The 20,705-nt window shown below is 35.4% G+C and overlaps 1 protein-coding gene across 1 annotated transcript in view; it reads right to left on the bottom strand.

Annotated features, from left to right (window-relative positions):
* The window catches only part of XPR1 (xenotropic and polytropic retrovirus receptor 1), a 92,183-nt gene that overhangs the window by 3,158 nt on the left and 68,320 nt on the right, over window positions 1–20,705 (bottom strand). Inside the window, exons 11-13 of the mRNA XM_008587395.1 lie at window positions 10,570–10,736; window positions 6,789–6,928; window positions 638–859 (exon numbers count right to left, since the gene is read on the bottom strand). Coding sequence (XP_008585617.1) covers window positions 638–859; window positions 6,789–6,928; window positions 10,570–10,736 — 529 coding nt within the window. The remainder of the gene's footprint in view (window positions 1–637; window positions 860–6,788; window positions 6,929–10,569; window positions 10,737–20,705) is intronic.

Here is a 20,705-nt window from a genome sequence, read left to right as displayed (position 1 = left end):
CGGCGGGAGCGCCGCCGCGCTCCCAAGCGGCGCACTGTAGCAGTGCACCACCGGGCCAGCCCTACATTTATTATTATTTTTAGCAACATACAAAGCCAATGACTGATAAAAATGTTGTTGTAGGCATTTAATAAAAAGATAAAAAAATAATAGTTTATACTTACTGAGCTCTTGCTGTGAGGGAACTGGTATAAGTTCTATGTAACAACGAATTAAATCCATTTAACCACTTCAGTCAGGGACCACAGTAATCCCAATTTACAGATAAGAGGTAATACAGAGAAATTCTAAGTACTTTGGCCAAGGTTACATAGAAGGCAGGATTTTGAAAATTATATGTATACAAAACATACTGAACAGTCAAGTAAATCATTCTCCAACAAATTTTTTCCCAGACAGTATACTTTTAATGCCAAATTAGTAGGGAATGTCATTAATGACATTTACTCTATGTGCTCATTGAGAAGTTCTACAGGTTGGATCAGATGAAATTGCTGTTTATTACTACTTTTGAAGTGAAAAATGACTGAATATCAGCAATTTCCTTTAGTTCAACTTGACAGTTTCTTAGTTTAAATGTTATCCAGTGCTAAAACCCAAAGGCAACATGCCTCTCAGAAGTGGAAGCCATACGTACTGAGAAGCGAGGCGAGGCCGGCGCAGGGCTATGCTCTGGCTGTTCTTCCATGACCTATTCTTCTGGCGGTTTCGTACCCCATCATCCTGGTCCATCATCTGTTCCAGGAGTGTCTGATCATCTGCGTTTAGGGGGGCCACAGAGATGTCTCGCACAGCACGGAATTCACCACAGTTATTCAGATGTTCATTCTCCAGGCGGAAGAAGTTCCACACAAATCGCCTTAGCAAAATGAGGTAGAGCAAACAAATTACTTATAAAATCTGAACAAACTACTACTACCACTACCTGTAAACCTCAAAGAATATTAAGTTTCCACACATGGAAACAAAAACAAGGAGTTAAGGGCTAGAATATTAAAATAAAATAGGGAAAGATGCATGGAGATAGGGGAAAGGGAAGCAAGAATAGATTATGCAAAAGGAAGCGACTCAATACCTCATGTTCTCACTTATTTTGTGGGAGCTAAAAATAAATAAATAAATAAACACACAAACAAATGGGGGGGGAGGGGAAGAAGACAGAATAACCACAAAAATTCCTTGAACTATTTAAGTCAAGTGAACAGATACGATGTTGTGGGGGGAGGAACGAGTAAAGGGGCATGAAAATCAAGTACACTGTATTTTGAGAAGTAAAAAAAAGAAAAGAAATGCAGTTTTAGAGTACACATCCTTTCACTTTATTTGACAAACATTTACTGCATGCCTACTATAAGGCAGAAAAAGGCAATGAATAAGACAGACAAAGTCTTTGCCCTTATGGGGTATAATTTCTAGTGGTGGAGAAAGATAATAAGCATGTAAACAACTAATCAGCTAATAAGTACTCTGAAGAAAATCAAGCAGGGCAATGGGATAAAATGTGCTGTTGTAAGACGTATGGAAAGCTTCTCTAAAGACATGGCATCTAGAAAAACCTGAACGATGCAAGAAAGCAAGTCGTGTAAAAATCCTGGAGAAAAGTGTCACAGGAAGAAGAAATAGCAAGTATAAAAAACTCCAAGTTGGAAAGGTCTTTGGTATACTAACATAACAGCAAGAAGGTCAGTGGGACTGCAGTGGAATAAGTGACGTTAATATGGCAGGAAATAAAGATGAAGATGTAGAAGAAGGCGCATTTACAAAGGGCCTTAAAACCATAGTAAAGAGTTTAGATTTAAGGTGTGATGTAAAACAATGAGAGTTCTGAGGAGAATGAAGGGATTTGTTTTACGAAGATCATTCTATATGCTGTATGATGAAATGATGAATAGATCAAAGAGAGACGAGAACACTGAAGAAAGACCAATTAGAAGGCTGTCGAAATAGTCTATTAAAGAGATGATGGTGACTTAGACAAAAATGGTAATAGAGGTGATGAGAAGCAGACAGACTATAGATTAATTTATAAGGATGGAGCTGACAAGACACTGACAGGGGATGTGAGTGGTGTTAGGGTTTTTGGCCTGCGTGAATGGTGGCACCATTTACTAAGACTGGAGGAGCAGGGCTGTTTCTGTTAGGCTAGAGCTATCCATTAGATATCCAAGTGGAGAATTTGATAGATAGATGAACATGAGGGAGAGTTTAGCATAAGGACAGTATTTCAAATAGGGGGCTTAGGAATAACAGAACTGGAGGAGAGGACAGAGGATTAAACCCCGGAACACTCCAACACTTACAATTTGGGAAGAGGAAGAAGAACCAGTAAAGGAGTTGAGAAGGAATAGCTAGTGAAACAGGAAAATGTGATTTCTGAGAAGTCAAGTGAAGGAAGTGTTTTGCTATGAAGTAAGATAAATCCAGAGAACTGACTACAGGATTGAGCAGAATAGCAAGGTATGATTTAAGAGCATAGACTCTGGGAGACTGTCTAGATTCAATTCATGGTTCTACCACTTACTAGCTGTAATGACTTTGGATGAGTTACTTAACCTATGCTTCAGCGTCATCAGTAAAATGAAATAATAACAATATCTACCTCATAAGACTGTTGTGATGATTCAGTAAGTTAATAAATTTAAGGGGTTCAGAACAGTGCTAGATACATAGTAGTCACTACATAGTGGTCACTATTATTATTATTACTGTACATTATTAACAAAAGTGATTTAGTTTGAGTATTGGGAACAAATACTTGAATGGAATTAAAGAGAGTGGGAAAGTGAGAGTGGAGACAGCAAGTGCAGACATCTCTTGAATTTTGCTGTAAAGGAGACCATAAAGATGGGCAATAGTTGGAGGGGGTAGTAAATTCAAAGGTTTTTGTTTTTATTTTAAATGGGTGATAGAACATTTGATTATGTTATTAAGCAAATTTTTTTAAAAAAGAAAGTAATCAAGAATAAAAAAGTAATTGAGATATTTTTTATATATGTACATATATATATATATTTAATTATGAAGTAGCACACCTGAAAGACAAAGAAGTGGGTGGGGAGAGATGGTAGTAGTGATGGAGTTCAAGTCCCAGATCTAGACATTGGGGAAAGTGAAGAAGGGAAAGAGGGTTAGCAAATAGTCTAGAGAAAGCACTAACTCCAGTGAGTATACTTTCCAGAGTCATTCTTTACTTTTCAGGTTTGTCTTTATGTTTCCAGCTTCTACCCTATTTTATCAGACTGTTTGACCATTTTGACTCAGAGGAATGCTATCTACTCACCCGAAAATATCTTTTTTTTCTTTTAAAAACATTTCATTTGTTTTAATTGACAGAATATAACTGTGTATGTTTATGAGTTACAATGTGATGTTTCAACACGTGCACACTGTGAAATTAATATATTCATTACCTCACATACTTACCATTTTTTTGTGGTGTGAACATTTAAAATCAACTCTAACAACTTTGAAATATATAATACATTACTATTAACTATATTCCCCATGCTGTGCGATAGATCACAGGAACTTATTCCTCCTGCTGAACTGAAACTTTCTATCATTTGATCAAAATGTCCCCATTTACTTTTGATTCCCCTCCTATCTCTCAGGTTCTGGTAACCTCAATTCTACTCTATGTTACATTTTTATTAGTTTGACTTTTTTATCATCTCATTTGTACAAGATATTTTCACTGGGTAAAGAGTTCTAGGTAGGAGTTATTTTCTTGCAGCACACTGAAGATGTCATTTTAATGATTTCTAACTTTCATTGCTGCTGTTGAGAAGTCAGCTGTCAGTCTAACTCATCCTTCTTTGAGGGTAATCCTTTCTTCTGTCTGGCTGCCTTTTTTTAAGTAAGTATTTTAATTGAAGTATAACATACATATACAAAAGTATGCAAATCGTAAGTGTATGGCTTGATTAATTATCATAAAGTGGTCACATCTGTAATTACCATCCAGAAATATATAATATATTACCATCCACTGAAAGCCACATTTAGGGTCCCCTCCTATGTTAACTTTTAGATAACTTATGGTTTACCCTTTCATATTTAGCTCTGCAATCCATCTGGAAATGATTCTGCATACAGTATACAGTAAGAGTTGGGACTCATTTTTTTTTTCTCATATGGATATCCAGTTGACTCAATACCACTTATTAAAGGGTCTTTCTCCACATTATGTAGCCACCTTTGTCATAAATCAGATAGTGTCAATGGATTGTGTCAATCTGTTTCTGGACTCCCTATTCTGTTCCAGTGGTCTATTTGTCTATCCTTTCACCAATGCTGTACACTGTCTTAATCACTGTAGCTATATATCTATATAATCCGTCTTGATATTTGAGAGTATAAGTCTTTTAACTTTGTTCTTTTGATCCTATTCAAAATGGTATGGTTTAAAAATTTTTCTTTTTCTAATAATTTTAACTATTTTTAAAATAACTGATTTATATTTATATCAACTTTGTATTTAGGGACGCTGTGATATTTGATATAATAATTTATTTGTGAATTATTTTGACTATTCTGCATATGCAATTGTCCTCAGTGAATAGTTATAGTTTTGTTTTTCCCATCCAATCCTTACACTTTTTTCCCTCATTGCACTAGCTTGCAATACAATGTTAAATAGAAGCTATAAAAGGAGACATACCTGTCTCATTCCTGATCTTAGGAAAAAGCTTATAGTGTTTTACTGTTAAAATATGATCTTGGGGCCGGCCCGGTGGCGCACTGCTACAGTGCGCCGCTTGGGAGCATGGCGGCGCTCCCGCCGAGGGTTCGGATCCCACATACAGACCAGTTCCCGCTCACTGGCTGAGCGAGGGGCGGGCACAGCACCGAGGGTTGTGGTCCGTTGCCGGACACGAAAAAAGACAAAAAAAAGGAAAAAAAATTTAAAAAATATGATCTTGATTTTATTTTTTGTAGAAAATCTTTATTTTTTTCTGGAACAGTATTAAGTTTTATCAATGGCCTTTTCCACATATATTGAAATTCTCTCCCAACCCCTGCTTATTCTGTTAATGTGGTGAGTTGCACAGATTTATTTCTGAATGTTCTTTTCCTAGAATGAACTAACTTGTCATGTATCATCCTTTTTATGTGTTGTTGGAGACTGATTATCTAATATTTTGTTCAGAATTTGTGCAACTCTTATACATGTGACAGATTGGTCTCTCTTGGAATGTCCTTGTAGGTTTAGACATTTAAAGTCATGTTGCCTGCTTAAAACAAACTGGGAAGTGTTCCCTTTTCTGCCCTTTTTCTCTGAAAGAATTTTGTGTAAAATTGGTAATATTTCTTCCTCAAACATTTGCAAGAATTCCCTAGGTTTGGAGTTTTCTTTGTGGGAAGTATTTTAATATGAATTTAATTTCTTTAGTAGATATTAGTCTACCAGATTTTCTCTTTCTTTTTTATTGGTTTTGGTAAACTGCTTTTTGAGAAATTTATCCATTTCATCTAAATTTTTAAAATTTATTGGCATAAAGGTGTTTATAATAATGTCTTACTCTTTAAAAAAATATCTTTAGGATTTTTGATATTCATACTTTGTGCCTTCTTTCCTTTCCCACTTAAACAGTCTTACTCAAGAATTTTATCAAAAGTCTTAGTCTTTTTAAAGAACTAACTTTGGCTCTGTTAATTTTCTCTATTGTATATTTGCTTTCTATTCTATTAAATTCTATTCTTCATGTTTCCTTCCTTCTATCTTCTTTTGGGCTTAATTTTCTGTTTTTAAAATTTTTCTAATTTCTTGAGCTATATTATTAGATTATACATTTCCCTCTAAGCATGGCTTTAGCTGCATTCTACATTTTCTTTTATCATATTTTCAATTTCATTCTGTTCTAAATATTTTAAAATTTAGAGTTTAGACTTTTTAAAATTTCAATTTTGATCCAGGGGTTACTGGATATGTACTGATTAATTTCTACACATTTGAGAATTTAGTTACCTTTTTGTGATTTTACTCCTCTGAAATTTGTTGAGACTTCCTTTATGACCTAGTATATGGCTAATATTGGTAAATATTCTATATGCATTTTTTAAAAATGTGTATTTAGTAGTTGTTGGATGCAGTGCTCTACACAAGTCAATTAGGTCAGGTTGGTTAACTATTACTAAAGGAAATATGTTAAAATCTTCCACTAAAGTTATAAATTCTTCTACTTTTTAGCAATGCCCACTTTTCTTTACATATTTTCAAGGTATGGTATTAGATGCATACAAATTTGAATTGGCAATTATATCTGAATCTCAAAGTCTCCAGGTTTGGCAAATTTCTGTAGTCCAAAAGTGACTTTAGTGCTATGTTCATCTCAGGGTTCCTGCTTTCACTTACATTTTGGGCTATTTTGCCAGATCACTGATACTTTTAGAAAAATTTACAAATCATTTGATGTAGCATTTTTTATAGTTTTCAGTGAGAAGATTGAGTTGATTAACCTAGACTACCAGATTGCAAAAAATAATTCTCAAAAAATTTTAATTTCTGTTCTAAGACTTTTTACCTCCCAATTTCCACTTACCACCCTTCCATTAGTGACCAATTCCCCTTGAAAACCTATAAGTCATCATCAAGTTATTTTAACTTCATAAGAATTAACCTCTAAGTCCTTCAAGTAGGAGATTACAACTTTAAGGCTAAAGAGAAGTTAGAGAAAAAATGAAAAATCTAAGCTTTTAAAATATAAGTTATAATAAATTCTAATTTATACGCATTGTGCTTCTTTTAGATAAAAAATCTTTGATAAACTTTTCGGTAGTTTACTTACCGGAAAACTTCAAGGGGAGCAAACACAGTAGCAATGATGTCACCAGCATGAGGCAACACAGTTGTAGAGGTAATTGAGATTTGGATAGTCCAAGCAAAGCGTAGTATCACATCCTCTATGATGGCACAGTAGTAGTAAGCCTGAGGGATAAGGAATAATAAGCAAATTGAGTATGGTTCCCATCATATTTCTCATAAATAAGCACATCTATCAGCAACAAGACTCACATATGTCTCACCACTAAGCACAGGTTCAAGAGGAAAAAAGAGTTTTATTTTATTTTGCAGAAAAGTACACATCATATTTTAGGAAGATTTCCACCAATTTAGTTTTTCTTAAGTGGTGTGATATTCAAAATGAAGTATTACTGAATTTTAGTAATCATTTAACAAATATATTTCATTCCCATATTGTAGGCTATCTTCTAGGCCCCAGAAATACAAGCCAGATGAGATCTTTAATTGATTGAGATTACATTCTAACAGGTACATAATATGCTAATAACTTCACAGCTAATATTAGACAAGATGAGCAGATTTATTAACTGTTATTTGCAGTTCTTCTCGAATTGCCTTACCTTGCATTTGAAGAAAGTTTTGCCTTGCTTTGTGATGTTGATAAATGAAATTAAACTTGGATTTCACAAACATGGTTGAATTTCATATTTTTACATGGAGAAGACAGTGCTCAACTAATACTTCACGGTGCTAGTACCCAAGATTTTGGAATCCAGTTCTAGCTACACAAAAGCCTTAAGTACATGAATGGCTAACAGACCAGAACTATAATTCATGGATTTGTTCATTATTAATCTCTAGGAAATGAACTCTTTAAATATGTATTTAAAGGCTATGACATCTTTTGGAAACTAGAATTGCTTTGTATTAAGCCATGACATTCATTTTATTAAAAAACAAAACAAACAATGTAATACTAGTCATTGATACAAGGCTATTAACAAAAAACAGCAGTTATGGGAGCTGATGTCACCAAAAATGTGGAAGTCTTTTGGCGGAAATAAGCTTGACTTAAGATCAAAAGACAGAGAAAAGTTAACTCTGAATATGGAGATAACAAAAAATGGTTCCTGGACCTGAGGTGTGATGCTCAATATTATGTATTGTTAATCACTAGGAACTGATTTTAAGGTTTATATAGCTCTGTTCTTAATTTTTAATGAAATTCCACTGGAGTCCACAAGTGGCTTCTTCACTTTTCAAGCTGGATGAACTTTATTCCAATATTTACCTTTTTAAACTTGAAAGGGATATGGTGATCCAGCAGAACATTTTTCTTAACAAATATGCAAATTATAATGTAGGAAAATATATTTCTAGGGACATGAAAATATATGATAACAAAGAAACGGAAAGATTTTATTCACTAATTTTATTACATAGACATCAATAAATTAGAAATATTTAAAAGGGGGTCTGGATTAACATTTAAGTATACAAACAGTCCATCTAAGCAACCATCATAATAAGAAACAAATATATTATAGCTCTCAGTAAGACAAGAATAATATAAGCAGCAATAGAGTATACACAGTGAGCACAGAAGGGCCATCTTTCCCTGAGTTCATGTCTATTCTGATTATTCATTTTCTTTTCAAATGAGATTTATAAAAATGTGCCTAATGTCTTGGTCATGCATTCTAAATTTTCACACGGGAATTATTGCTGTAGTTTAGGTAAAAAAGATCACTGTCAATGAATGTCCCCCTTTTTCTTTTGTTTGCTCATCTGAAGTCACCCTATATATCATTCTTGGTATTCTCTCTCCTATCATTTATCTTCAATCCACACACTTGAAAACAGCCATTCCCTTCTCACCAACATTCATACACATTTCAAAATACAATTTCGAAGTACTGATGACATTTTGATACAGCATAAAATATTCATGACCCAATCTATATTTTCCTTCCCATCCTATCACAGAATTTTAGAACTGGGAAAAGATCAAGAGATAATCTACTAACATCCTTATCTTATAGAAGAGAATCCACTGTAGTCTGGTTGCCTAGAGTTATATAGCTAGTTAGTGAGAGAGCTGGGATTAGAATTCACATATCAGGATTCCCAGTTCATTGTTTATTTTCTGTCCAGGTCTAATCATGGTATTTATCCTTTACTAAAACATCTGAGTAAAGATTTTTTTGGTCTTTTGGCTTTTCAATTCAGACTCTCTTGTCCTTTTCTTTATACACAGATAAAATCCAAAGATAATTCCTAAGGAATTGTCTATATCTTCTGATTGAATTGGCACTTGATAATAACAAATACTAGTTGAAATAAATGAAAGGAGAAGCCTTCTTGATTCATCCAAGCAGAGTAAGGCACTCTATTCCTTTGTGCTTTCATAACACTGCTCGTTCAGTCAAGTATTTATTCATTCATTCCATAAACATTAAGTCTACTATATACCACGAACTGTTAGGCAGTGAGGGATATGTACACCTAAACAGACAATTATAATACAATGTGGTAATTGCTGTAATGGAAATTTACATAGGATAAAGAATTAGGGAGAATGGCTAAAAACACACTGGGAAAATTTAAAAAGACTTCTTACAGAAAATAACACAAACTGACTTTTTTTTTTTCCTTTTTGTCTTTTTTACTGACCGGTAATGGGATCGCAACCCTCGGTGTCGCGCCCGTAACCGGGGACCGGCAACGGGATCGCAACCCTCGGTGATGCGCCCGCACCGCGCTCAGCCAGTGAGCGGGAACCGGTCTCCACATGGGATCTGAACCCTCGGCGGGAGCGCCGCCACGCTCCCAAGCGGCGCACTCTCCAGTGCGCCACCAGGCCGGCCCACAAACTGACTTTTAAGAAGGAGGAACAGGGGCTGGCTGGCTAGTTCAGTTGGTTAGAACATGGTGTGTTGCAACCCCAAAGTCAAGGGTTTGGATCCTTGCAGGAGCCAGCTGCCTTCTCTCAAAAAAGGAGAAACAGGAGTTTACAAAGCAGACAAAGGCAAGAAAGGGTGCTCAGATGGAGGGAATTCCATGATCAAAAATCTCAGCCAGTGAGCGGGAACTGGTCTCCACATGGGATCTGAACCCTCGGCGGGAGCGCCGCCACGCTCCCAAGCGGCGCACTCTCCAGTGCGCCACCAGGCCGGCCCACAAACTGACTTTTAAGAAGGAGGAACAGGGGCTGGCTGGCTAGTTCAGTTGGTTAGAACATGGTGTGTTGCAACCCCAAAGTCAAGGGTTTGGATCCTTGCAGGAGCCAGCTGCCTTCTCTCAAAAAAGGAGAAACAGGAGTTTACAAAGCAGACAAAGGCAAGAAAGGGTGCTCAGATGGAGGGAATTCCATGATCAAAAATAAATAAATTTAATTAACTTATTTTAAAAAATTAATTTATTCTTCTATTCTAGTCTTTATCACACTGTAGTGCAATGTTTACTTATCTGTTTAGAATATAGTTTACAGCTTCCCTTGAGAACCAGAAATTCATTTTGGTTTTTTTTTTGCAGCTGGCCTGTACAGGGATCAAGCCTTGTTGTTTTCAGCACCATGCTCTAATCAACTGAGCTAACCTGCCGGCCTACTTTGTTTTTATTTCCTAGAGTGCCTAGCATATAGTAAACCCCTGATACATTTTTGCTGACTAAATGAGTAATTTTAATTTTTAATTTAATTTTTGGTAATTATTTTTTCTAATTAGATTAATATAATTAGGGATTGGGTCTGTATTGCAATAGGATTTAGCTAATGGTACACTTAAGGTTTTTTAAAACAAAACATGAACACTCTTTGTACATACTTTTTGTGGGTATACAATCTCTTCCCGGAGGAAAGTGTTTTCTCCAGCATTCTTATCAAAGAGACCCCAGTCCATTTTCAGATCCCAGATAAGGGTATAGCAGGAACTGATGATACAAAAGATGATCCACAAGTAAAAGAACACCACGGTGTCTGAGTGACCTCGTTCTGAAGAAAGAAAAGGGAAAGGGAAAGAAAAAAGAAAATTACTAGACTTAAGTAAAGTTCTTCATTAAATAAAACTAATTAAGAAACAGATTCTTTATGGAGTTCTGTAAAGAATATAAAACTTGAAACAAATCTCCGTAGTAGGATCATTGTCTAACAAAGGTTAAATAATAAATATTATTTCCCTGATGTCCAAAGTAATCAAATATTTATTGAATACATAATATCTATACAGATCTGCATTTGGAATTTTGGAGGCTCCACGCTGAATAAATAAAAATCCAAATAATTGAGATGGAGGTTTTGAATGTTACAAAAGATGTCATTTTAATTTTTGCCATCAGGTGGCAGCTTAGGGTAAAAGATGGAAAAAAAAAAAAATTCCCCAAACACCTCTAACAAAGAATGTGCTGCATTTGCCTCAAGAAATTTTTGAATTGTTCTTACTTTAGAACAACATTTCCTTCATACACTCAGATTTTGTCAATACTTACTGTGAAGGTGATCAGATAATTCTGACTCTAGATAAAATGCCAGCAAGCAACAGATTGATGAGAAATTTACCCTTAAGGACATATATAAAAGCAAATTTCTCTCAAGTCACAAAACAAAATATTTTTGCTTGTTTTAGAGGGTGTTTATTGATACAAAGGTCTAATTTGACTTTATACTGAAAACACTATAAAGCACACTAAATCAGAATAAAAATAATTTGCAAAAGTAGTTATACAATTTAATCTTTTTTGCTCTAAAGTGGTTCATATATTTGCTAACGAAATTCTTTTTTGGTAAGTTCCAGAGTCTTCATGATGTTACATGTGTTCTCTAGGTGCAGGATATAGGGACATAATTTGTAATATGATTCTGAATCATCAGGAAAAAAGGGTGTACAACAACTAAATCCAAAAAAGTTTAAATTTTAGTCTGTTTTCCAAAGGTATAGAAGGCAAAGGATATATCATGCACTATCTATAATCCTTCCTATTAAAATAAACACGTTTAGGGCCGGCCCGGTGGCGCACTGGATCGTGCGCCGCTTGGGAAGTGCGGCGGCGCTCCCGTCCGAGGGTTCGGATCCCACATATGGACCGGTTCCCGCTCACTGGCTGAGTGGGGCACGGGAGCAACACCGAGGGTTGCGATCCCGTTGCCGGTCCCCGGTCCGGTACGGGGGCAACACTGAGGGCTGCGATCCGTTGCCGGACACGGAAAAAAGACAAAAGACAAAAAAAAAAAATAAAAAAATAAAAAATAAAATAAAATAAAATAAACACGTTTATTAATCACTTTATGGTTGTAGTAATGTGTTAAGTACAGTATGATTCTAAGGCATCTTTTAGAAATCTATAATCTAGTGAGTAAAACAGACATGGTTATTGACGATAAATTTGAGCTCAAAATGAAGTACTGTATAAACAAAGTGCTATGAGAACATTGAGAAAAATGGGAATGTCTCCAACAGTAGGAAGTAAAAGAGAGTAGTATTTGAGTTATTTCCAGAAGGATAAATAAATAGTATTACAAAACTCAGGCAAATGAGGTAAGGTCATTCAAGGCGGAAGGAAGATAACAAAAAGGCATGGGATAATAAAGTGCAAAGTGTGTTTGAGAAGATACACGCAATCTATATCTAGTGTAGGTAACATGTACAGGATGTAAGAGAAATGGTATGACTTGAAATGAAGCTAGAAAAGACATTTTGCATCTGACTGTGGAATGTCTTCTTGGGCCTTAGGATCAGATGTGTATTTTAGAAAAACTGTTTGGCAGGTTTCTTGCATCAGAATTACTTGGTTTGGGGCCGGCCCGGTGGCGCACTGCTACAGTGTGCTGCTTGGGAGTGCGGTGGCGCTCCCGCCAAGGGTTCGGATCCCACATATAGACCTGTTCCCGCTCACTGGCTTAGCGAGGTGCGGGCGCAACACTGAGGGTTGCGATCCCGTTGCCGGTCCGGCCCGGTACGGGCGCGACACTGAGGGTTGCGATCCGTTGCCGGACACGAAAAAAGACAAAAAGGAAAAAAAAAAAAAAAAAAAGAATTACTTGGTTAAAAAAAATAGATACCTCAGAGCCCCAGTGTTGTATTAGAGGCAGTTCATATCAACTCATGAAAGCCAACAGTTATATTTTCAGAAAGTTTGGAAGCTGGTTGTTAAACACATTCATTATTAAAAATTAAATTACATAAATTTACAATTTGCTATATTAAAAACAAAAGATAATATTCAAAATTAATCATTCCTAATTATTTTACTACATTTTGCTACTATCTATTCTCTTGAGGTTACATATATTTATGATATCTGTATGATGGAACTACTATTTAATGCTGTGCTACTGTACATCTTTCCCCAACTCTACATTCAATGTTATCATCTTAGTAGCTTGAAATTGGCTATGGTGAAAATATTTACACCATGGAAATCAGCAAACACTGCAAATCAGTGACCCCCATCCCCAATCCCACCCAAGAAGTGGTTTGTTAAACACATACTAGCATATCACTATTTAGCTTCTCTCTTGTAGAAAGTCAGAGGTGAGGGAAAAAAAACTGGTATTTTAAAAATGGTCCACAAGTAATTCTAATGAACAGCCCAGCCTGGATATAAACACATTTTCAGGTTTAAAACTACTTCCACAGAAATTTTTATTCATCAAAAGCAAATTGAGTTGAATATTTATACTACAACATTGTGTCACATGAATTATCAATTTAAAATGCCTAACAAATTATTTACTTATTATCTAGGTATAGTTGGATGTGTTCTGACATACGTTTATTTCATTCTATATACAGATAGAAGGTCTGAGTAGTATCATTCAATAACAGCATTATGGCTGCATTAAAAAAGATGCTATAATTCATCTACTAAGGTTTGCAAAGAATAAAGCAAATTCAGCAACTTAATAAAATTCACTCTTCTTGTATTTTCAAAACAAGATCAACACAAAAAGATATAGACCAGCAATTTAACTGTAAATTATATTAGCAACTCACTCAATTTTTCCAGCAATAATCTATCATTTTGTTTGCTAGTAAAAGTGAGGATATGAGAATAAAGTAGGAGGTAACAAAATGAGTATTTCTCAAGTCAGTATAGACAATATCAAGACATTACTGAAAGCTGATTTTCTTCTTTACTAACTACTGAAGAAATAATAAAGTGTAAATTATTATATAGAACAAAACTGTGAGGGGGAAGTAAAAAAAAGAGTTAGATAAGAAAGAAATTAATAATGAAACTAAAAGCAATGTGCTAATTTTCTGACATTTCTCCTAGATTTTGTCATTAGAGTATGATTCTTTAAATGGTGCAATGGGTCAAGTGTCTTCCTCTTTTCTAAGCCCATATTAGTTCTATGAAATTTCTATGAAACACACATGAGGACTCACTGACCCTCTAATAAACAAATATTCTTACAGAATATTTCAGTAAGTAATTTTTTCTTTTTGTGCCTGGCTGGTAAAGGGATCCAAACCCTTGTCCTTGGTGTAATCAACACCAGGCTCTCCCACGTGATCAGTAAGTAATGTTTTATCTTATGGACTTCTTCAAACAATGATTAATATACAAATGGTACATTTTGGTCTCATTTTAATTACTACCCTTATTTGATCTTTCCTAACCCCCAAATGAATAATGCCTCTCCCTGAAATCAACTGCCTTCATTGGTATTCAGGGGATGTACTGAAAAGATATTATCACTTTAGGCAAGCAATTACATCTTATTCTTTTGGCTAGCGCTGGCAGCCCACTTTTGTGAGGTTCAGAATCTAAGAAAATCAAGTCACCGCTATTCTACCCTAAGTTTCTACCTATTACACACCTGTCACATTAGAAGTATAATTCATATTGGACATATTTATGCCAATGGTATCTACTAAATCTAAAACAAATAAAAATAAATTTCTTAGAGTCTTGTACCCATACCCTTTGTAGAAATGATAAAGCAGAATAATGAGTCAGAAAAAGTGCTAAATACAGAAGCCAGAAAAATTACATATGGAAATCATTCTGAAACATGTTTCAGAAAGGATATTTTAATAATAAAAACTAGCATCACGTGAAGAGAGAAAGTGAATGGTTTTCTTTTCATCTAAAACCTTTCTACTCTGGTAACAGTTTACTAGTTTTTAATCTGAAATTAAATAAGAAAATGAATAAAATAGACTGGAATTAAATAAGAAAATGAATAAAATAGTTTTCAAAGCCAAAACCTATAGAGGTAAGATAAATTATGACTGAGTTTAGCGTCCAGCAAATCCTGGATCTATTCACACAACCTTAAAAAAAAAAAAAAAAACCACTGAATTAATATACTGTTCTCTGAAAAATGAACAGGTACAGATATTTCCTGGATCTTTAGTGTGTTTTAGTTAAAATGTGAGATCACATCTACTATCTCCTCATGTGACTATTATCATCAGGGCAGGCAAGATAGACATTATTATTCCCATTTTATAGTTAAGGAAACTGAAGTTTAGAAAGATAGTCAATAAGTGGCAAAAATAACTAGATTTGAAGTTAGAGGATCTAGGTTTGAATCTAGACTCTGCCTCTTCTCAACTTTAAATGATAGAAAATTCATACTCTTAAAATGACTCATTAGGCCTAAGGATAAATGGGGGAACCAGAAATAGGAATCCTCATCCAAGGAACTTTTTGTTCTAGACAGTACTGTTTCTCTCAGTCCACATCAATTCTAAAATGTAAAAACAGTTCCATAAAACTATGAAGTAACTTTAAAAAGATTTCTCAGGTAGTGTGGAAAAAGAGAATTTAAAAACTATACACGTTGTTAGTTCATACTGCACATATAATTACATTTATAGAAAAAGAGGTGGTTATCCCAGATGAGGAAAGTAAGATTAAGGGGATTTATTTTTATATATTTCTGTATTATTTAAATTTTATTTTTACACTGAGATATACATATCCATGTTTACTTTTATAATTAAAAATAAAAGGCTGGCCTGTTGGCTCAGTTGGTTAGAGCATGGTGTTGTAGCACCAAGATTAAGGGTTCGGATCCCTACACCAGCCAGCCGCCAAACCAACCAACCAACAACAACAACAAAAAACCCAAAAACCCAAAGGGACAGTTAGTGGGCTAAGGAAAATAGTTATTAGGATGGTGATGTTTTATAAATACTTAAAATAAGCCTTTAGTGTTATTATGTTGTTTTTATAATAAAAAACACACAGAAATTCCTTTATTCATTCAACAAATATTTACTGAGTACATGCCACGAGATGCATTATTAAATAGATATAATACTTAAGATTAACTCCAAAGAAAAATCTGCTCACTTGTATATTCAACAAACATATGCTGAATGTCTATTGGGTAACCAGGTATATTCTAGGGAATGGGGATGTACTTTTGAACCATTAAGGGCTAAGTCTAAAAGAAGAGAGACAGAGTAGACCCCCCCCCCAAAAAAAAACACAAAAAACCCACAATGTATAAGTACAACTGTAGAACTGTGCATAGACAATGAACCAATAAACCAAGCTGTCAGGAGGGGAAACAGTCAGAAAAGGTTCCTGAAGGAGGTACTACTTGAGCTGAATCTTGAAAGGACTTGAGTTAAATAGGCTTACAGGGCTGAGAAAACCAATTCAAGAAGACTAGAAACCATTTATTCATTCAGCAAATGAGCACCTGCTATATCCCAGACATTATTCTAGGTACACCGCACTGAGTCTTACCACTTAATGGGCAGACAAATTTCCTGCCTCAGTGAAGCTTGCTACTTAGTAAGGGAGGACAACTATCAGATACACAAAAAAACAAGATAATTTTTGACAGTGAACAGTACCATGAAGAACACAAAACTGAGTTGTGACTGAGACTGGCAGAATGTCTTTTCGTAGTGTTCAGGCAGAGACAGTGGTCAAACAGACAAGGTATGTTGAGACGTGAGTCATGAGAGGGAGCCAGCCACACGAAAAGTTGGAGGAAGAGTTACATGTGTAATATGAAATTTTCTAGTAACCATATTGAAAAAGGTGAAAAGAAACAGGTAAAATTAATTTAATAATATATTTTATTTAATCCAATATAACTAAAATATTATCATTTGATAAATATCATTTAATTATATATAAAATATTTAAAATATATTTAATAGTAAATATAAAATTATTGAGATCTTTTACACTCTTTTTTTCATACTAAGTCCTCAAAATCCAGTTTGTATTTTACACTTACACTATATTTCAATTTAAACTAGTCACATTTCAAATGATCAATAGCTACATATAGCTAGTAGCTATATTACAGAGCAGTGCAGTTCTAGAAATTGTAGAGGACATGAGTTTAAGGGGTAAAGTCTGAAAGTAGTGTACTAATAAGAAGCTGTCACAGTAGCCCAGTGAGAAATGATGAGGACTAGAATTCAACATAATTATAAGGCATAGAGAGGTAAAGTCAAAATTGAGAAATATTTAAGAACTAAAATTGGAAGGAGTTGGTAAATTTTGAAAGTGAGATAAAGGATTGAGTAAAGGATGACCCCTAGTTTTTAACCTGGGTGACTGAGTGGGACAGTGCCATGAACTGAGAAAGAGAACATAGAGCTTGAAGCAAGGTTAGGGGAAAAAAAATGAGTTTAGTTTTTCACATGTCAACTTTGAGGTACCTATGAGACATCAAGGTGAAGATGCCCAGGAAAACTGGAAATTAAAAAAAGAAGCTTGAGATACAGATTTGGGAGTCATGTAGACAGTGGTTGAAATGATTTTGGAAACATCGAAATAACAGAAGCTCCTTCTATAAAAAGGACAAGGATACAATGAGAAATAGAAGTCTTCCATCTGTGAAGGGAATCACACTGCATTTGACTAAACTTGGTTGACTTTATTCTCCCTGTGTTTCTTTACACTAAAGATCCAAAGAGATGAGGGCTCTTTCAAATATTACAGAGCTTCTCTTTATCCCTTTATAAATATAGATCCTATATTTGTAGACACTTCAATGTCTGTAAATACACTTTAATTATTATACAAAGTTATTGTGGCATTAGGAATAGAGACAGTGAGGATAGACAGATAACTGTTTTGAAATGCAGGAATGAGAAAAGGAAAAGAGATGACACCAGATGGCTTAATGAAGTAAGGGAAGTCTTTTTAGGGTGGGAGACTCATGTGATCATATTTATAGGCTGGAAGGAAGGAGCCAGTAATGACAGAGAGTTTAAAGGTTTAGGAAAGACAAAGGATAACTGCCAGAATAAGACCCTGAGACCAGAGGTAATAAGGTCAGAGTATGTGAGGAAGGACATATTGTTATTGAAGACTGGGGGAAATGTGGTGAGAAGAGGTTTGGATTAAATAAGTATATAGGTAGAAGGTATTTGAAGGAAAATGACTCCTGATAGGCTAAATGCCCTCAAGATAGTAGGAGACAAGGTGGTCTGTAAAAATAAAGATGAAATGCTGGCGTGGTTGCGGAGAAAAAGGAACTCTCTTACATTGTTGGTGGGAATGCATAATGGTGCAACCCCTATGGAAAATGGTTTGGAGGTTCCTTAAACAGCTGAAGATAGATCTACCATACGACGCAGCTATCCCACTGCTGGGAATATATCCAAAGGAATGGAAATCATCAAGTCGAAGGTACACTTGTTTCCCAATGTTCATTGCAGCACTCTTCACAATAGCCAAGAGCTGGAATCAGCCCAAATGTCCATCATCGGATGAGTGGATACGGAAAATGTGGTATATCTACACAATGGAATACTACTCAGCTATAAAAACAAATGAAATACTGCCATTTGCAACAACATGGATGGACCTTGAAAGAATAATATTAAGTGAAACGAGTCAGGCAGAGAAAAAGAAATACCACATGTTCTCACTTATTGGTGGGAGCTAAAAAAAAAAAAAAAAAAAATAAATCACCCCAAAAAAACAAAAAAAAAAAAAAAAAAAAAAAAAAATTTGGGGTTAAGCAAACGGAAAGGACATTCTTGGGGGGGAGGGGAGAGAGGGAGGAGGGCGGGAGGTGTCGGTGAAGGGCCATAATAATCATATACATTGTATATTGACAAAATAAAAATTTTAAAAAAATAAATAAATAAATAAAGATGAAAAGGCCGAGGTTGGGGACTTGAGAAAAGCAATGAGAGTTATCATGAAAACCCCTTTTCAAGTTAACATTTCTGAGATCATTAATACAAGTTGAGTATCCCTTGTGTGAAATGCTTGAAACCAGAAGTGTTTCAGATTTTGGATTTTTTAATATTTTAGAATGTTTACAATATACGTAATAGTATTTTTTCAGGGCCTATGCACCACGTTTCATGTAGCAGGAGCTTAATTAACATTTGCCAAATTGAATTAAGGGCAAGAGCTGTGTTTTATTCATTTCTGTATTTTTTGCACAATGTCCTAACTTTCAACAAATATTTGGGGTAGAAATTATGGTAACATAGTTTCTGGGCAGCCATATACAATGCGTCCCTGAAGACATATATAAAGTTAAATGTGAAAAAGTCAAGTGACAGACTTAACGTTATATGAGAATTGTTTGCTGAGAGCTAAAAATAAATAAAACACCTTATTATACTTTCTTGCCTTTTAGGCACAGTCTTTGATGACATATTTCCAACATTTTATAGACATTCTTTGTTTTTTTCCCTTTGTAACAAAACACAACTGAACTCTTTTTTTTTTCCTTTTTGTCTTTTTTCGTCACCGGCAACGGATCGCAACCCTCAGTGTCGTGCCCGCACCGGACTGGGACCGGCAACGGAATCGCAACCCTCGGTGTCGCGCCCGCACTGCACTCAGCCAGTGAGCAGCCGGTCTGTATGTGGGATCCGAACCCTCGGCGGGAGTGCCGCCACGCTCCCAAGCGGCGCACTGCAGCAGTGCGCCACCGGGCTGGCCCAACTGAACTCTTTAAATCCAAAGAGTGTCACATTGATGCATAAAAGTTACTTCTTTCTGCATGCCTAATGATTCCCATCTTTGTTTCAACTATATTAAATGTGAGACATTTTTAAAAATGTGTACTGTCATTTATAATTCCCACTCATTTCAAGAAATATGGACAAAATCCAATAAAAATACTCAAATAATCACACAAATGCACTCATTTTTGTGACAAAGAAGGTGATGCTGTCAAAAGTCACTATTAATTAGCAGTTAATGCTACCATGCAAAAGCAGGAAAGGTTCTGGATCCAAAGGATGACTAAGAGGTGTGTAGGTGTGGCACTGTGTATGTGTGTGTGTGTGTGTGTGTGTGTGTGTCTATACTCTCATAACATAATACCCAAAATGTCCAGGTTTCAATCAAAAATCACTAGTCACACCAAGAACTAGGAAGATCTCAAACTGAATGAAAAAAAAAATATCAATAGATGTCAACACTGAGATGATAGAAGTGTTGGAATTATTGGATGAAGACTTTAAAGCAGCCATGATTAAAATGCCCCAGCAAAGACATAAAAAGTCTCAGGAAAGAAAGAGGTGATATAAAGAAGAACCAAATGGAAATATCAGAACTGAAAAATACAATAACCAAAATATAGGTTGAGCATCCCAAACCTGAAAAATCCAAAATCCAAAATCTGAAACTTTTTGAGTACCAACATTATGTGCAAAGGAAATGCTCATTGCAGCATTTTGGATTTTCAGATTTGTGATGCTCAACTGGTAAGAATACTGCAAATATTCCCAAATCCAAAAAAAATATGAAATTGGAAACACTTCTGGTCCCAAGAATTTTGGACAAGGGATACTCAACCTGTGAAAGCTCTGTGAATGGAATTAACAGCAGAATAGAAGGGACAGAGGAAAGAATCAGCAAAATGGAAGACAGATAAACAGAAATTACCCAACCTAAAGAAGAGAGAAAATAGACTTAAAAATAACCCCCCAAGGGCCGGCCTGGTGGCGCACTGCTACAGTGCGCTGCTTGGGAGCGCGGCGGCGCTCCCGCCGAGGGTTTGGATCCC

Source organism: Galeopterus variegatus, unplaced genomic scaffold (genome assembly GCF_000696425.1).
Source record: "Galeopterus variegatus unplaced genomic scaffold, G_variegatus-3.0.2 Scaffold4365, whole genome shotgun sequence".
NCBI lineage: Eukaryota > Metazoa > Chordata > Mammalia > Dermoptera > Cynocephalidae > Galeopterus > Galeopterus variegatus.
The sequence above is the reverse complement of the archived record's forward strand: the minus strand, read 5'-3'. Positions and strand labels throughout refer to the sequence as shown.